Here is a 17,928-nt window from a genome sequence, read left to right as displayed (position 1 = left end):
CACCTACGAAGGCCGGCACGGTACACGAGGGGGGTGGGTGGCCAGCACCACGCCCGACCGCCTTTGTCTCCCCAGTGACGATGTTTACACACCGGTACTTATTTGATGCTGACTCGACCTAGGGGTGGCGCCGGACCAGTTCAGATAATCGTCACTGGTGTTGGCCATGAGCGGGAATCGAACTCGGGCTTCCAAGCTCGTAGCGCAGTACACGAACCGCCACACTACCACTCCCCATTACCACGCACACGCACGCACAAATGCCGGGGATACCATGGCCTGGGCATTGGTCGCAGGAATTGAGACCGCAGACTCAGCCGCTGATCTTTCCATTGGCAGTGATAAATAAATGATCATCGTAATGTACAGCCCTTTGCCAATCCACTGCTGGATGAAGGCCTCCTCCCCCTGCTGCGTTTTGTCTGCGACGTTTGCATGACCTCAATTCACCATGCTGCTCGGTGAAGGGTTGGTGAAGAGCGGGTCCCAGAAGCGGTTCAACTATCACTGGCCACCGGTGTTCGCCGCAGCCAGGAATTTAACTCGGTTCACCAGGTCGTAATACAGGGCCTGAACTGCTGCACCGCCAATCTATCCCAGGGATAAATGCGTAGCGTTGTCTCGGAGCTGGGGACTTTTTCATGGGTGCCCAGATGATGCACTGCCTGTGGACCTTTTTCAAAGGGGAAATATATATTCAGGGGAACCTTCCTAGGCACACATTACACTCTGCCAACACTGACGTATTTAGACATTGAAAGATCACAAACCACGACAAGGAACCAGATTGATATCTTAAAGAAACGATCAAAACACATAACCTTGGCAAGTTATTCCATTGTTGGTGACAGAGACATTAGCAGATTTTGGCCAAAATTCAGGACATTGACCAACACGTGAGTCTGGCCTTCTGAGTCACTCCATGAAACCTAGTAGAACAATATCTCAGATAAAGTTGTCCCTTTCTATCAGGGTTGAACATGTGTTTTTTTTTGCATTGTGCTCTGTTCCTCAGGAGGTTCACGGCAGTCCCTTCGGCATCGACGTCGTTCCGTCTCACGATGCGAGTAAAGTGCGAGTTGAAGGCCCTGGAATCAACGCCACCGGTAACGAACTCTCCCTTCTCCATTGTGACTCCTGCTCTGACGATGTTCTGATGATGGTGCTGCTGCTGCCGATGACATTCACATCATCATCATCATCATCATGTATTCTTTATACCGTTGGACGTCTGGCAAATGCATTACCAAGCTGCAGCATGAACACAATTCTTTGCCAAGTGTCGTGATGGGTACTGCAACATCTGACTATGTCCGTACAGTGCTCGCTGGGCTGCATTGGCTTCGTGTTGCCAAATGAATCAATCTTAAGGTCGCACTCATGACACACAAAGTGCTTGCCACAAGAGAGCCACCGTACCTTGCCGATCTCGTTAAGCAGCGTAAACCATAACGCAAACTCCGGTCATCCTCGTAGCGGCTTTTGGCTAACCTTCGAACAAAGACGGTCACTCCATCGCGTGCTTTCAGATGCGCTTCTGCGGCCGTCTGGAACGCTGTTCCTTCCGATATTAGAAAGCCACTGGGAGCTGTGCACTTTTAAATAATCTAGATTGAAAACTAATATCTTTAGAACTGCTTTTTGTCTTCTTGGTTCTTTCGGTAAAGTCACGTAGAATGGAAATAAGACGCTGTCTCCCCGACAGACCTGGTCTTCACCTGAGGACGGCTGCTTGCGTTGTGGACGAAACGTCGTGAGAATTATTGTATTATTTGTTAATTTTATTATTTTATTATTTCCATTCTACGTGACTTTACCGAAAGAACCAAGAAGATGAATCCCTGCAGTCACGAAAGCTTTAAATCGAAATTTAACTGCTTTTTGTGTTTAGCTTGTTGTCCTTCCCCCCGCACCTCTGATTGGCACGTTTGGCTTCGCACGGTAGTGGGAAGGCAGTTCAACGTACGTACGTACATACATACCAGGACGAGTGTGTGAAGGGTGTTGAGACTCGGCGAGTGAACGAGCGATGACCGCCGCTCCCACCAGGCGTGGAGGCCGCCAAGCCAGCGCACTTCACGGTTTACACGCGCGGCGCGGGGAAAGCCGAGCTGGACGTGCAGTTCGAGGATCCGCGCGTCGGCGCGGCCGTCCCCATCCTCGAATCGGAAATCATCGACAACCACGACTACTCGTACACCGTCAAGTACACGCCGGACAAGCAGGTGCGTGCCGGCGGGCGCCCCACACCGTCAGAGCTCGCAGGCTGAACGTCTCTCGCGACGCACGGTTTGGCCCGCTTAGGACTTGGACGGGGAGACTGCCGAGGAATATCGGACGCTTATCGGGATTGGGCTGCGAGGTGGCATGGAGATGGCAATGCAGCAGTGGATAGACTCCATCTGTGCAGGAGCTGAGAGGGTTATTTCTTAACATGTGTTTTGGGTTGTTTTTTTTTTGTCTTCCAGGTAATCTGGTTCTCTTGTCCACTTGCCAGAGATGGGAAAAATACTTTCAAAGTACAAACTAATGGCGGAAATGTAGTGAGATACAAATCTCCAATGTCTCGTGTCCAATGTCATTTAGATAGAAAATTAGTGAAACTCATTTGGCACCGTCACGGAGGACCATGTGCAAATATACAGCGTGGCTCAAAAAGTCGGGACACGTAGAGCTATTTCATTTATTTTAACACTGTCATTGCAACGTTGTCATTGATTATTCTTTACGTTAAAGGTTTGTTAAAATAAATACAAATTACCCTACGTGTGCTGACTTTTGGACCACCCTGTATGCGCAGACAGGCAAAAAATTCCGATGTTCCATGTGAAAATAGATTTTTTTTTACTCGGCAACACGGCGGCCCTTTTTGTTAACAAGCAGCAGTTTGCCGATGAGTCTCCTGTCCCGGTCTTTTCCAGCATCACATTTCGAGTCTCATCAGCAGGGTTGTGGCCTGTCGTATGTACGCCTCTCGGTGGTCTGCCGCTGCGGGGAAGAGCCTTTCCCAAACACCGCCACGGTGCCCGTTCGGTGCGGTCCCCGTATCGACTTGACTGGATCGAGCCGTGCGTTGTCGTGCCTGTCCGTTGCGCGAGCAGGGCGGGGTGTGCGTGGGGGTGACCTACGGAGGGGACCACGTGCCCGGCAGCCCCTTCCCCGTCACCGTGGCGCCGCCGCTCGACCTCGGCAAGATCCGGGTGGAGGGGCTCGGAACAAGTGAGGCCCCTTCTCTGTGCTGGCCGGCAAAGCTGCGTCACACCCAGCCCGACTCCACTCATCAGACAGAGATTCATGTCTACGGGACCCTTTTTGCCAGTAGCAAAGACGATGGCAAAATAAGAATAGGCCTTTCACGTTCTGGCAATAAAACAGGAGTTGCTAAGATGTTTAAATACCAAATAGATGCATATTGCAAGGCACCACGTCTGCATTAACCACACATACTTGTGGCAAAACATATGCATTGTCTTTGGAACTGATGGCCAGACTCCTCAGGGTTTAATCTAGAATTGAAGCTTTCGTGACTGCAGAAATTACTATACCCATTGTTTTTTTCGGTAAAGTCACATATGTAGAAATAAAATAAAATTAAACTAAATAAATGTATTTAAATTAAAATAAATCCTCAGGTTTTTATTGCCGTCTGTGCCGTGATCTGGCTGACTGCCTTGCTGAGGCAGGATCTTCTTGTATGCGGTGATCTCGCTGAGCCTCATCGAGTCTCGAGACTTCCTGCTACATTGGGATGGTTGTCCATTTTAAGGACGATTTTGAATTCCGAGTGGAAGGACTGTCGTTGAATTGACAGCTTTTGACTTTTTTGTATAAACCTCACAGCACAAGGAATTTGGGAGTTTAATAAATGTGCATGACGTTCCCAAGCCTTGCCTCCAAAATGCTGGATTGCAGGCAAGTGCCAACAGAGTCCGTGCTTATTAAGCAGCACACGCAAGGAGAAGACGACAACATTTTTATATAATTTTCAGTGTTGGGAAACACCCCTTAATCTTTGTGAATGAGTAAATTTTATGTTGGGAGTGCCATTCCATTAGCACCTCCGATTAGCACGCTTGGCTATGTACGGTGCGAAAGTAGCTCAACACACACACACACTCGTACACACACACACACTCTACAGACGTCGAAAGTTGACGACGGGAGACGTGCATTCCCTCCGCTCGCGACGGCGACCTCTGACCCATCCCCGACGTTGCGCCCGCTCCACCACCGCAGAGCTGGAGATGGGCTGCGAGCAGGAGGTGCGCGTAGTGACGCGCGGCGCCGGCGGCCGTGGCCAGCTGGAGGCGAGGCTGCTGTCGCCCGCGCGCCACGCGGTGCCCTGCTCCTCCGAGCCGCTGGCCGAGACGGCGGCGGCGGCGGAGGAGGAGGAGTGGCCCGGGCGCGCCGTGGAGCACTCGCTGCTCTTCACGCTGCTCGAGACGGGGCCCCACCGCATGGACGTCACCTACGACGGGCATCCCGTGCCGGGCAGCCCCTTCCTCATGGAGGCCGTGCTGCCTGCCAATCCCAGCAAGGTGTGACGCCTTCTTCTCAACGTCGTTTCCCACACGGATTATTCGTTTCCCGCGTGGGTTTCCGACGTACGGGAACAAGACCTCCGTTGTTCGGTGTCGCCACGTGTGGTATGGAGACACCGACCGGAGGTCGGCTGTGTTTTATGGCGTCGTTTATGTAAATGTTAGGGATTCTGTTCCTGATTTTTCAGATGATATAAAATTATTTTTTTGTTTTGTTGTAGATTCGTCTGAAAATGTGACATCATCACGGGAATTAATGTCACTTTTGTGATATCACATCTGCGGTTTTCCTCCAAAGAGTAGCGCCATCGCATCAGGCGATGTCACGGTTCATTATCACAGACACCCGTTGATATTAGAAACTGTAAATGATCTGAAAATCTGAGAAAGAATATAATTTGTCCTTAAAAATCAAAAAATCTGAAACCCTCATTTTTTGTTTATCCAAAACTCACCCCTAATAAATATATATTTTGACCTGCGGCTTGTGTATGCACATATGTAGAAACAGGCGTTTAGAGTATATGGCTGCTATAAATTTCCACATGATAAGCCACTTTATTGGGCTATCATTTGTGGCCAGGTCGCTTCTGAAAGACAGCTACATAGCTCAGGGGGTCTTACCTGGTAAAAAAAAAGTTTATTTTATGGCGTTGAGGAAGTTTTATTTTTTTTTATGTTAACAGTCATATCATAGCGACGCCACTAGACGGCGCTGTGCATCCACTCGTGGCCTTGACCTGCAATTTTTTTTTTCACGAAGGAAGCTTCAAACTCGGGTCGAACAATCAGGGGACGCTCCCTCTAGGCACGCACCCACAAAACAAGAGCCATTGCATTTTACATTGCATCACACTTGAAAACATCATCGTCATCATCATCGTCATCAACTTGAGGCCCCCAACAGTCTGCTCAGGCTACACGGGGGATCTTTGTTTGATGGTGGGGTGGTGGTGGTGGCGTGTCCTGACAGGTGCGGGTGTGGGGCGAGGGTCTGCGTGGGGGCGAGGTGGGCATCCCGGCCGAGTTCTGCGTGGACACGACGGCCGCGGGGGTGGGCGGCCTCGGCCTCACGGTGGAGGGGCCCTGCGAGGCGCGTCTCGAGTGCCACGACCACGGCGACGGCACGTGCTCCGTGTCGTACCTCCCCGTGCAGGCCGGAGAGTACGCCGTCAACATCCTGTTCGCCGACGCGCACGTGCCCGGATCGCCCTTCACCGGTAAGGGGGGCATGCGGGCGGTGGAGGGGGGGGGTCCCAGGTGAACGTCAGGTCAACGTCGTGCGAACGTCGGGCCGAAATTGGTCGCGTTCACTGGGATGGGGGGGGAGATGGCCTTCGTGGTCATCGTTTTTCAACGCGTGATGGTCATTGTCTTTGCGTTTGTTTTTTAGTCATTGCTATTATCTGCGTTGACATCATAATTGCTGATGAAGATCGTCATCCCCAATAGAATTGTCACTGTGAGCACTGTCGTCTTCAACGTCATCAGTAAAGATTGTTTTCATCATCATCATCATCAAGAGCATTTGTCATCATCTTCTATCATAATAACACTGCCATCATCATGATCATGAACATTGTCATCATCCTCATCATTGGTCACCATCATCATTATAATAATGATAATCTTTGTTAAGTTGCATAATCCTTAATGATAATTTACAGCCAATTTTCAATACACTGCTGCTAGATGCATGCCTCCCATGCCGTGTCACTTGTGGGAGTTGTTTAATCGACTTGGCCACGGTGGTCAGTGTGGGTTGGTGAAGAGAGGGCCAGGAACTGGTTCAGAATATCACTCGCCACTACCATTGGCCAGTGCCAGGCACAGAACAATGCGCCAACCACTGCACCACCGCTTCCCCAAATCATCAGCATCGCCATCATTCACATCGCCGTCATCAATCATCACCAGCTGCAACGTAAACATCACAATCAGGATTTTGATCAGTGGCCAAAGTCTCAATCTTAGCGGATATCTCCTGGCATGTTAACGTTGGCACTAAAGAGAATTGTTACCAGATGGCACTTGCTCGTCACGACCAGCACTTTCCCCTTTAAAAAGTCTCTCGAGCGAGGACCAAGCTGATAAGCGGGTCACGTTGACCGCTCGACCGTCCGCGTGCGCGCACACATCGTAGCCTTTGTAAGCGAGAGAGACGGCCGGCCGGGGCCTTGAGGCCTCGCGTGATCTAACCGCTGTGTCGATGCCGCCGCCGCCGCCACGCTCTCTGCCCCCCATGTGCAGCCGTGGTGAAGCCCAGCGTGGAGACGAGCGGCGTGCAGGTGTTTGGTCCTGGGGTGGAAAAAGGTACGACGTCCCCTCTTCCTCCTCCTCCTCCTCTTCACTCCTCCTGCTCTCTCGGACAGCCACAGCTTGTTAGAATTCCAATAGTTTCAACTTGACATGCGCTGCACAGTGTTCACTCACTTTTGAAGACAGAGAACGAGTCAGTGGTGCGAGGAACAACAGACAAGCAGGAGGGGAGCCGCACGGTGAGTCAGCGCCAAGAATTGTCCAAGTTCTGCGGTGCTATATATATTAAAAAAGGTGTTATCAGCTAATTCATTTGGGAGAAAACCAGAGCACCCAAAGAAAACGTGTAAGGGAGAAACACACTATCCCATACAGAGGGAAGAGGTGGAGTCCACACCTTTGATGTACCGACGCCCAAAGAGAAACCCGATTCAACCATTGTCACCATGTGTGATGTGTCTCAAGAGAATGAGCTTCGGGGGAGAAACGATGGGTTGATGGGGAGCACAAGAACGCACGCGGTTTTAGTTTATAGGTCAGACCCGAACCAGCAACCTGAACACCTCAAGTGGAAATTGCTATTAGTTTCTTGTTCACCGAGTTTCAAATTAAATGTAGTGTTCACATTTTTTTGTGGATTTTATTTCAATCTATTTGGATGAATTTTTCTTTGCAAACTATTTTATCCAACTCACTTCTAGGATGCCTTTTTCTAATATGTATGTTGTAATAAATGCATTTTGATGCTGTAAATGGAAAACTCTGAGAGAGAAGCCGTACATCAATTACAATCAAGGTTCTATTGTGAACGTGATGAATGCATCGCAGCACACTGATGCGTGTGAGTGGTAGGGGAAAAAAGAATGTCTTTTAAATGAAATTGGTCAATTTATATTCGAATAAAGTTGCATCTCTGTTTTTCCAAATCAAACTCATTTAAGCTTTTTTTTTAATGAAAATTACCACCAAATGGCTATAGGTATAGGCGCTTAAAAAACAATCATGTTCTCACAGTTTAAGCAACTGGAAAGTTCAGAATGACACGTAGCGGGAAATCATTCCAAACGTAATCAGGATGGCGAGGTCATGATGGATGGGGCATTGTGTGCAGTTAGGATGGAGGCACGTGTAGCCGGTGTGGCCTTAATGTAACCAATCACGAGGATCATTGTTAATGGTGATAATGATGACCATGGATTGGACCCATAGACTCACGTGACTGTACAGTAGGCCACGCCCATCAGTGGAGTAACACTGGTCAACACACTTTTTCTGGCGTAAGGTAATTCAATGGTTTTAAGGTGCTGATTCCAAATCTGGCATCAGTTTTTGTCTATCACATCAGGTTTTCGAGATATCAAATATTGCATTTTCAATAAAAACTGCAGAAGAAAAATATTAAATAAATGTGGATATCTACATAAAATGATATTATAAACACACTATCCTAAAAATACAGCGCCATATTTTAACACTAAAGCAGTCACTGACTCGCAACAACTTGCAATCATGAGTGACAGAGTTAATTTGGGGTAAAATCAATGAAAATGGGGTATGCCGATAGCATAAAAATGAGATGTGATAGAGCAAATCTGAGATCAGATTTGGAATCAGCACCCTGAAATTAGTCTAAAACAGCTGCAAAAGTCCAGGCCAGAAAAAAATGTTTTTTTTGTTGTTGACCAGTGTAATCAATTCAGGGTACAAGGGGCACCTATTGAGATTGTGATAGACGCTGAACAGGGATTCAGTTTTCATTTTCGGTTTTCATTGATTATGTATCGCCCTGTGAGCCATGCGGCTCTTGACTCGGGTGCAACCGCAACAAACAAAAACACGAACAAGAAACATCTTAAAGTGACTACAGGCAACAGAATAATTCAGGAAAAAACAGCAAAATGTAAATAATAGATGTAACAACAACATGATGTGGACGCGTACACTTACAGAATGTACAAATATTAAAGAGTGTTCTTCTTGGTTCTTTCGGTAAAGTCACGTAGAAGGGAAATAAAAAAAAATAATAAACAAAAAATAAACCATAATAAAATAATTATTTTATTATGTTTTATTTTTATTCTTTTATTATTTCCCTTCTACGTGACTTTACCGAAAGAACCAAAAAGATGAATCCCTGCAGTCACGAAAGCTTTAAATCGAAAATTAAAGATTGTATTAGAGCAGTGAGTGAGGTGTTGTTAACGTGGGGGTCCATCGGTGTGCGTCGGGTCATAATTACAGACGCACGAATGCTCCTCAGAAGAACACTTTGAAAGAAAGAGTTGCCACGACACTCCGGTGTCCCTCGGTGGTAGAGTCACTCATCTGTTATTGTTGTTGTTGTCTTCATTAGCCGGTCTGTCCCCTCGTTACGCTCACGGGAGGAGAGGGATAGGTGTGAGCCAATTACACAAGCAAAGTGTTGCTGTTTATGTGCTTGGGTCTTTCGATGAAGTCACATAGATAGGTTCAAAGAAAATAACAAAAAATAACAAAAAACTACTACTACTAGTAGTAATATGAATCCCTGCAGTTACGAAAGCTTCAAGTCAAGATCGTTGTCGTTTAAGCAGGTGAGAACTCGAGAGAGTGACATTACTGGCATTGGCATTGGAGTGGCACGCAGCGATCAGTGACTACAGGAGACATGAAGTCAGATCTAGGAGGTCTCGTGTGAACTTCACAACGGTTACAATACAATTGCAATACAATGGGGTGTGTATTTATAAAGGATCACAACGTGGTTTCATTGCAAGATGCTGTACAAGAAGGGAACGCATGTCCGGTTACATAGTTTGAAGATGAGGGGTGTTTCAATTCAGGGGTTTTATTTTTACATCAGGGTAAAGAATGCTAGGTAGAATCTGATAGGCCAGAGAGGGAGATGTTAAGAGGTTATGGTAGAAGTGCACTTCACAGACACAGGCAGGTACACAGGAGTACTGCACATGGAGTATTGGCCATACGCTTCAACAGTGGGAGGGTCTCGGCAGTGTAGGCCAACAGAGGAAGGCAGTTCGTGCCGATGGGAGCAGTAAACAGTGGGGAGTTTTGACGGAAGGCTTTTGTTGCTGGACTGGACATGTGAAGGGGAGTAGAGATGCCAGGGAAGAGATTGACAGCAAGGTCCATGGAGGGTTTTGAGAATGTTGAGGGCGATTTCCAAGTTGACTCTGGATTATATTGTGAGCCAGGGCGGACATTTGATGACTGGGGTGTTGTGGTCTCGTTTACGAGTGCCAGTGAGAGGTCTCGCCGCGGCACTCTGGATTATTGCTAGACCTGGCAGGAAGATGGAAGCGATAGATTACGGCGTGGATTTGGCCACGTTGACCCACCTACCTTGACCTCTTCATCTTGATCACGAATGTTCTTGTCTCAATCTCCAGTCCTGCCTCTGTGCGATAGCACAGCGGTGAGTTCACTGCGTTATGAACCGAGCGAATCGGGTTCGATTCCCGCTTACGGCCAACACCGGTGACGATTATCTTAACCGGTCCTGGGCCTCCCCTAGATCGAATGAGTACCTGGTGCAATGTGTGAACATCGCCAACTAGGGAGACAAAGGCGGCCGGGCGTGCTGCTGCCCACACACCCCCTCGTGCGCTGTGCCGGCCTTCATAGCTGCTCTCTAGCAGCACTTGCCCCAACCGTCTGTCAAGGCTATACGGGGGATCCTTATCTTCGTCTCCCTCCCCCCCATCCCATCCAGCGCTGCGGGACGCGGTGTCAGAGTTCGCCGTGGACGCGCGCACCGTCTCGCGCTGCGGCGGGGACCACGTGCGCTGCGCCGTGACGGCGCCGTCGGGCGTCGCCACGGAGGGCAGCGTCACGGACAACCACGATGGCACCTACGCCGTGGAGTACGTGCCCAGGGAGACAGGTGCTGTGTACCCACACAAAGACAAAGATCCTCCCCCCCTTCTAGCTCTGACAGGCTGTTGGGGCAAGTGCTGTTAGCGAGCGCCTTTGAAGGCCGGCACCACGCCCGGCCGTCTTTGTCTCCCTAGTGGCGATGTTTATAGATCACACCGGGTACTTGTTTTAGGCTGAGTCGATCGAGGGGTGGCCCAGGACCAGTTCAGATAACCGTCGCTGGTGATGGCCATGGGCAGGAATCGAACTCGGTTCTCCAGGTTTGGAGAGCAGCATGCTAACCGCGACACTACCGCTCCCCATGCAAGCACATACACACATGCACACCAGAGACCAGTTTTTGATTGAATTTAATTTTTCAGATATTGTTTTTTTTATTTGCCCAATTTCAGATGCTTATTTTTACATGTTCAGATTTACATGTATTATCGATTTTTTTTAATATAATTGTCTGCACAAAAGATATCGTCGTTTTAAATATGAATCGTGCATTTTCATTGTTAAAATAAAGTTTCATCATTGAAATTATAGCTTCGCTATAAATCTTTTCTTTATATCAAAATGGTGTCACATGACGGCACTTTTGGCAGGAAAAGAATGGAAGTGAAATAAAAAGTGTTTTTTATTTTTCTGAATGTCATATCTAGGAGTTTTATTAATCTGAAATTCAAGGACGCATTCCTTATACACACGTATTATATACGCACATACACACATACAGCAAATACATAAAACATTGACAAATACACACACACATATATGAATGTATATATTCATTGGTCATAAACTTAAGGCGCTTTACATAGTTTAAATTTGAGATGGCAGGGGCGTGCAAGGGCTGAGAAATGAGTGACCGTAACAGAGGGCACATAGGGGTCACGGAAGGGCAGGGGAGGGATGGGAAGGGGTGAAGGGAAGAGGGAGGGAATGGGAAATAGAGAAGAGATGAGGCTTTGAGAGAGGAATGAGAGAGGAGGTTAAGGAGGAAGAAGACTGCTTCATGTACAGCATAAGTTAATTTCAGCGAAATAGGCCGGCATGCAACGCCATGCCATACCGAGATTACTCAGAACACCAAACAGTTCCCATTCCTACGCCACGATATTTCCACAGAGGTGAGCACCGCAGTGAACGTGGCCTGGTGCAGGACAAATAGTTTGTGTACCGGGGTAACTTCCACATTTCCTTATCGACCACCGCACGGGAGAGTGCGAGCACGAGCTTCACGCGAAGCCATCGCGCTCCCCGCTTCCTCCCCCCCCCTCCCACCGGCCCCGCAGGCCTCCACGCGGTCGAGGTGACCTACGCCGGCGCCCGCGTGCCACGCAGCCCGTTCCGCGTCGCCGTGGCGGACGGCTGCGACCCCTCGCGCGTGCGCGTGCACGGGCCCGGCCTGGAGGGAGGACTCACTCACCGGGCCAACGTGTTCTCCATCGACACGCGGTGCGTCCCGGTGACACGCCAGCGATCGCCCACTCTCTCGCCGGCTGACACCTTCGTTGTTGGTTTTTGAACGAATGAAAATGTTGATTTGATTGCTCCGATTATGGGTTTGCCATCATGGAATAAAAGATAAAGAGATTGGCCCCTAAACAAGCCTCACAGCGAGCGGTGAAACACCTTGTGTTGGAGAACAGCACTGGAAGATCATGACACAGAACACATTTTTGGAGTCACTCTTTCACTCGAGATGAGTTGGTCTCAAACTTATGTTTGTCATTTCACTATCAAACTTAACACTTGGTTCTCAAAGCAAGAAAATAAAAATAAAAACGAATGTATCCACGTTATTGTATAGTCATTGGTGACTAAGCTGAGATCATCAGCTCACTTGAAGGCCTCACATTTTCAGCAGTGTGGTACAGTACTCAAACATGCCATTCGCCCCTTGAGCCACCTCAATGTATCAGAAATATTATTGAAAATCTTGACAATTTAACTTCAAGAGCGCTTGCTGTGCTGCCATCTCCTGGCCACGTCGCAGCACCACAAATCTCTAGGGCACTGATGTTGACGTCGGTGTGTCCGTACAGCGCGGCTGGCTGCGGGGGCTTGGGACTGCACGTGGAGGGCCCTGGCGAGGCGCACGTGGCGTTTGAGGAGGACCCGGAGGGCGGGTTTACCGTGGAGTACCACGCCTCGTCGCCGGGCGAATACCTCTTCCACATCACCTACGGGGGCACGGCCATCACAGGTGACTGCTGGAGTCAACGAATGGTCCGCTTGGTGCATAATATTCCGGACTCCAGTGTCTGTCAGGTGCAGTGGATGTGATGAGTTTTGTGGCTCAGACATTATCACGGTGTCTTCCACCACCACCACCGATATCACTCACATCACCACCACTGCCACCACCACTGCCCACATTACCCCTACTACCACCTCCACCACCACCAATATCACCATCACGAATACAGCTTCTGTCACCACCACCACGGTTTCCATCATCATCTCCACCTCCACCACTACCTTCACCACATTCATCAACATCGCCACCACAACCTTCACCACAGTGACCACCACCGACTCCATTGAAACCACCGCCAGTCGCTACCTTCACTACCTCCACCGTAGCCATCACCACCACCACCCTAACCGCGTGTCCGCCTCGTGCACAGGGAGCCCGTTTGGCGTGCCGGTGCGGGACGAGGTGAACCCAGCCAAGGTGCGGTGCTCGGGCCCGGGGCTGGGCCTGAGTGCCGGTGGTGGCGTCGTCGGCGCTGTCCGGGCCGGCGCGCCGCAGATGTTCAGCGTCGACTGCAGCCGCGCCGGGGACGCCGCACTGGACGTCACCGCACAGGGACCACACGGTACTCCTGGGGGGGGGGGGGGGGGGGGGGAGAGGCCTGCCGCCCAAAACGTCCTCAGCATTGTAAATTCCGTTCTAGTGTGCCTCTACGTCTTGTGTGCTGCGCTACGAACCCGGCGAATCGGGTTAGATTTCCGCTCGTGGCCAACACGGGTGACGATATGATCTGAAGCGGTCCTGGGTGTCCCCTAGGTCGCCTCAGCCTCAAATGAGTCGCCTGGTGCGATGTGTAAACATCGTCACGAGGGGGAGGAAAAGGCTGCCGAGGGTGGCGTTGGCCACCCACCCTCCTCGTGTGCCGTGTCGGCCTTCATAGGTGCTCGCTAACAGCGCTTGCCTCAACAGTCTTCTAACACTGCTGTTGTGCGCATATGCGGGCTTGATACTCTTATGCGGCAACGGAAGCTCATTCATGCGAATCTCCCTCCCTAATCCCTCTCTCCATAATCCCCCATTAACACAACTGACGTGCTTACGTCCGGGGGTGGAATTCCTTTCCAACTCAGACCTCGCTTGCTTGCCCATCGCCACATATATAACTTCTTGTTGTAGCTGCTCTCTCTCGCTGGTTCATCAGTTCCACTGCTGGACTTTATTTTTCCTGCCTGAGGACGACCGCTTGTGTTGCGATCGAAACGTCGTGATTTATTTTATGTTATACCTACGTGACATTACCGAAAGAACCAAAGAGTAAGTCTTCTCAAGGCTTTACGGGGGATTATTTGTGTTTGACTTTGTGTGTGGGGAGTGGTGGACTGGGTTATGAAACCGGCAGCCTTTAAATTGATTTCCAGCTCGGCTAACATTGGTGGAGACTGATTACGAAACCAGTTTTGGGCCTCGTCTAGGTCTACTCAGCCATAAGTGGGTACCTGGTGCAGTGATTAAACCACAGGACTGGGAAGGCAAAGGGCATGATGCTGGCCACACCTCCCTTTCATGCGAAGTGGCGGCCTTCTAGAGGCTCCCTGACAGCACCTGTCCCAACAGCATAGACAGGGGTTCTGTGTGTGTCTGTGCACGTGTGAGCTCACAAGGCTGCTCATGTGTTTGTACGCAGGCACACGGGAGCCAGTGGAGGTCGTGCAGGCTGTGGACGGCATTCACGCCATGACGTACACCCCATCGCTCGTGGGCCCTTACAGCCTCCACGTCCAGTACGCGGGGCAGGACGTCCCACACAGGTGTGTGACTGCAGTGTATCTACGTTGTGTATGCAGTGTGTATGCGGTGTGTATGCGGCAGAGGTGTGGACTCGAGTCATGTGACTTGGACTCGAGTCAGACTCGAGTCATGAATTTGATGACTTGCGACTCGACTTGGACTTGCATAACAATGACTTTGTCCCACCTATGAGATGTGGACTCGAGTCATGTGACTTGGACTCGAGTCAGACTCGAGTCATGAATTTGATGACTTGCGACTCGACTTGGACTTGCATAACAATGACTTTGTCCCACCTCTGGTATGCGGTGTGTCTGCAGTGTGTATATATGTATGCATGTTGAACTTATTTTGCACCGTACGTAGCCAACTGCACTCGAGTTTAGAGTATTTGGCTGCTATAAATGTCCACGTGACGATGATGATGCTGAGCCACTTCGTTGAGCTATCATTCGTGGCCAGGTGGCTTCCTGAAAAAAGAGCTACATAGCTCAGTGGGCCTTATCTGGTAAAATAAAATATAAGTTTATAATGTATCGCCTGCAGGCGCGCTCGCCCGCTCACTGGCTACACCGAGCGAGTGAGCGTGCAGGCGTTGTGAGCCCCCGTAATGCCGCGCTTGTTCCGCCGCAGCCCGTTTGGCGTGGACGTGCTGGCCGCATACGACGCCGGCCGCGTGCGGGTGAGCGGCGCCGGCGTGAGCGCGGCCGGCGTGCCCGCCAGCCTGCCCACGGACTTCACCATCGACACCCGAGAGGCGGGGGACGCCCCCCTGTCCATCACCATCGTGGTACGCTCCGATTGGCACCGGCGCAGGGCACACTCGTGGCAATGGTCAAGGCTGGAGTGTAATGATGATCCCGATGTATTGGTGGAACCTATGCAAGTGTCCACGTTGCTTTACTCACCAGGACCACTTTCTCTTTGATGCAACTGATGTCCGCCTTCCATTTGGCGAGTGTCACCTCTGTAGGTGGTCCTCATGCCACAGGACGTCAGTGTTTAGTGTTGTTGGAAAATGTGCCGGCCGACAAAGAAACACATATTCTACGTAACGTCATTCTATTGCGTTCAATGTACACATTGTGTGATACATTATGCTTTCTGGTGGCCTTAATACACATTATATATTTCTTAACTTATTAAATTGCATTTCATATACAATACTTAACATATGCAAATACCTTTATATTGCATTATATGCTACTTAACCGTATTTTAGTGCGTTTAACATGCGTTAAATTACGCGTGCATTTATCGTAGTGCATTTAAAATGAAACGGTTCCCAACTTACCGACTTCCCCACGGCGTTCCACCTCAAATTTGGCGGCAGGTGCTGCTCCCAGCCAGCAGAAAGCAGTGGCTGTGGAGATTCAGTCACCGATTCGGTTTCTATTCAGATGCGGTTTGAGCGGATCGGATTTTTCTTCCACGTATAGCCTCTTGCTTTTTCCCGGTACATCGTACCGTCGTCCATTTTTTTTCTCTCTCACCAGTATGCATTCCAGTGCAACGCTCTCCCTGCTTTAACCGCCGCAGGCCACTGAGAAGTGATGATGCTGCGGAGGCCAGATCTAGAAACTTCCCAAGTTGGTACGGAGTTGGGGAGACGGCAGAGGTCGCAACCGGGTACCCGATACCCGCACCCTACCCGATATTCGGCTACCAGTACCCGGCCAAGTACGGGTAGCCGTTTGCGACCCTGGTGCGGCCGGGTACGGGTAAGGAATCAAAACCCGTTTGCGACCTCTGGGAGACGGTCCTGAAACTTCAAGCCAATTAAACCGGGCCCTACTTTAATAACAATAACGATTTAAACATATATTTTCCTCTGGTAAATATCAATAAAATACCAATTTTCGCGTTTTCAAGAGACGGAAGATGATGGCCATGATTACTGCTGCTAATGACCCGTTTGCTGTTGCTGGACGCTAGGACCCTGACGGTTGCCCGCGCCGCGCCCGCGTGCTGGACGGAGGGGACGGCCTGTTCTCGGTGTCGTACCTGCCGGACGTTGCTGGTCGCTACTCGGTGGCTGTCGGCTACGGCACGGATGAGGTTCCCGGCAGCCCCTTCCCCGTGCACGCCTTCGCCACGGGGGACGCCTCCAAGTGCTTCCTGGCCGGTGCGCGTCGCCCTGGCAACTGAGAGCCTGAGCCATTGAACTAGCACTGAACCGAGCTATAAACCATAACTATTAAACTCCTAACCCTGAACCCCTGACCCTAACCCTGAACTCTAACCTGAAACGCTAACTTTTCAACGAAGCCTCAACCCAAACGGTCAACTCAAACCGTAAGTCCTTAACCTAAACACCTAACCCTATACTGACACAGGTTGCAATTCAGGTAACTCTTGCAAATGGGACTCTCCTTGTGTCTTGCGTTCTTACTTACCTGGTTAAAACAAAACAACACTGACTCAAGTAAAATGACTCATCGGATAGTGTAACTTTAAACTCTAACCCTCAACACCTTTTGGTGTCCAGGTCACTTTTGCAAACGACAATTTCCTTGTCTCTTGAGTTCTGGCTTGGTTAAAGTATAATGATAAACTATAAAGCCTCACTGAGTCTCAAGACATGTCTCCAGGAGGCTCCTGCATTAGAATGTCTGATCAGTTCCTTACTAAGTATTTTCATTTGACGGAGGAAATCATGATACACAGAGAATACCCACACATATCAGATAAGCTTTCATACAAACCACGTACATTGTAAAATGGAATAGCCGCAAAAGGTGGCTGAGAGATCAACCACCAACTTGCTGCGTTTACGCCTGCTGGCCAAATCATAGCAATCCATGTGATCCTCAGTGATCTTTGAGTGAATCACCAACCGCACCTCTGTGGATAACAGGCATGTGCCCCCACGCCCAGAAATGTACCTCCGTGATATTCTTAGGTTTTTTCGGTAAAGTCACGTAGGTAAAACATCAAAATTAATTAAAATAAAATAAAATAAAAGAAAAATCACGACGTTTCGGAGGCAACACAAGTCTCCGTCATCAGGTGGGATCGTCACAGCCAGATTAGCTGCCTCCGTGATGCATATGCCGAGGTGGGCACACACGTGTAACGAGGTGGCACGTGGCCTTTCGTTGTGCCTTCTGCAGAGTTAAGTCTGAAGTAGGGACGAGTTTCGGATTTAAATTGTTGAAATATCGGCTTTTCAGTAAAAAATTTACTACATTTTGTTTAACTTGCATTGTTTATGCACTAAATGTAATGAGATTTGTAATGTGTAACTAATAATCACTACATTCTATGTTCCGCCATGAC

General features: G+C 49.5%; 1 protein-coding gene across 2 annotated transcripts in view; it reads left to right on the top strand.

The window, feature by feature from the left end:
* Positions 1–17,928, top strand: part of LOC144934746 (filamin-C-like) — a 181,065-nt gene that overhangs the window by 139,304 nt on the left and 23,833 nt on the right. For both annotated transcript variants that reach the window (XM_078860852.1, XM_078860853.1), the window contains 13 exons: positions 1,016–1,106; positions 2,050–2,225; positions 3,102–3,219; positions 4,237–4,538; positions 5,515–5,761; positions 6,792–6,854; positions 10,513–10,683; positions 11,957–12,119; positions 12,710–12,870; positions 13,295–13,486; positions 14,546–14,669; positions 15,283–15,439; positions 16,585–16,774. In XM_078860852.1, the coding sequence (XP_078716978.1) occupies positions 1,016–1,106; positions 2,050–2,225; positions 3,102–3,219; positions 4,237–4,538; positions 5,515–5,761; positions 6,792–6,854; positions 10,513–10,683; positions 11,957–12,119; positions 12,710–12,870; positions 13,295–13,486; positions 14,546–14,669; positions 15,283–15,439; positions 16,585–16,774 (2,155 nt within the window). The remainder of the gene's footprint in view (positions 1–1,015; positions 1,107–2,049; positions 2,226–3,101; positions 3,220–4,236; positions 4,539–5,514; positions 5,762–6,791; positions 6,855–10,512; positions 10,684–11,956; positions 12,120–12,709; positions 12,871–13,294; positions 13,487–14,545; positions 14,670–15,282; positions 15,440–16,584; positions 16,775–17,928) is intronic.

Source organism: Lampetra fluviatilis, chromosome 11 (genome assembly GCF_964198595.1).
Source record: "Lampetra fluviatilis chromosome 11, kcLamFluv1.1, whole genome shotgun sequence".
NCBI lineage: Eukaryota > Metazoa > Chordata > Hyperoartia > Petromyzontiformes > Petromyzontidae > Lampetra > Lampetra fluviatilis.
This window is presented reverse-complemented; position numbering and strand designations above follow the sequence as displayed.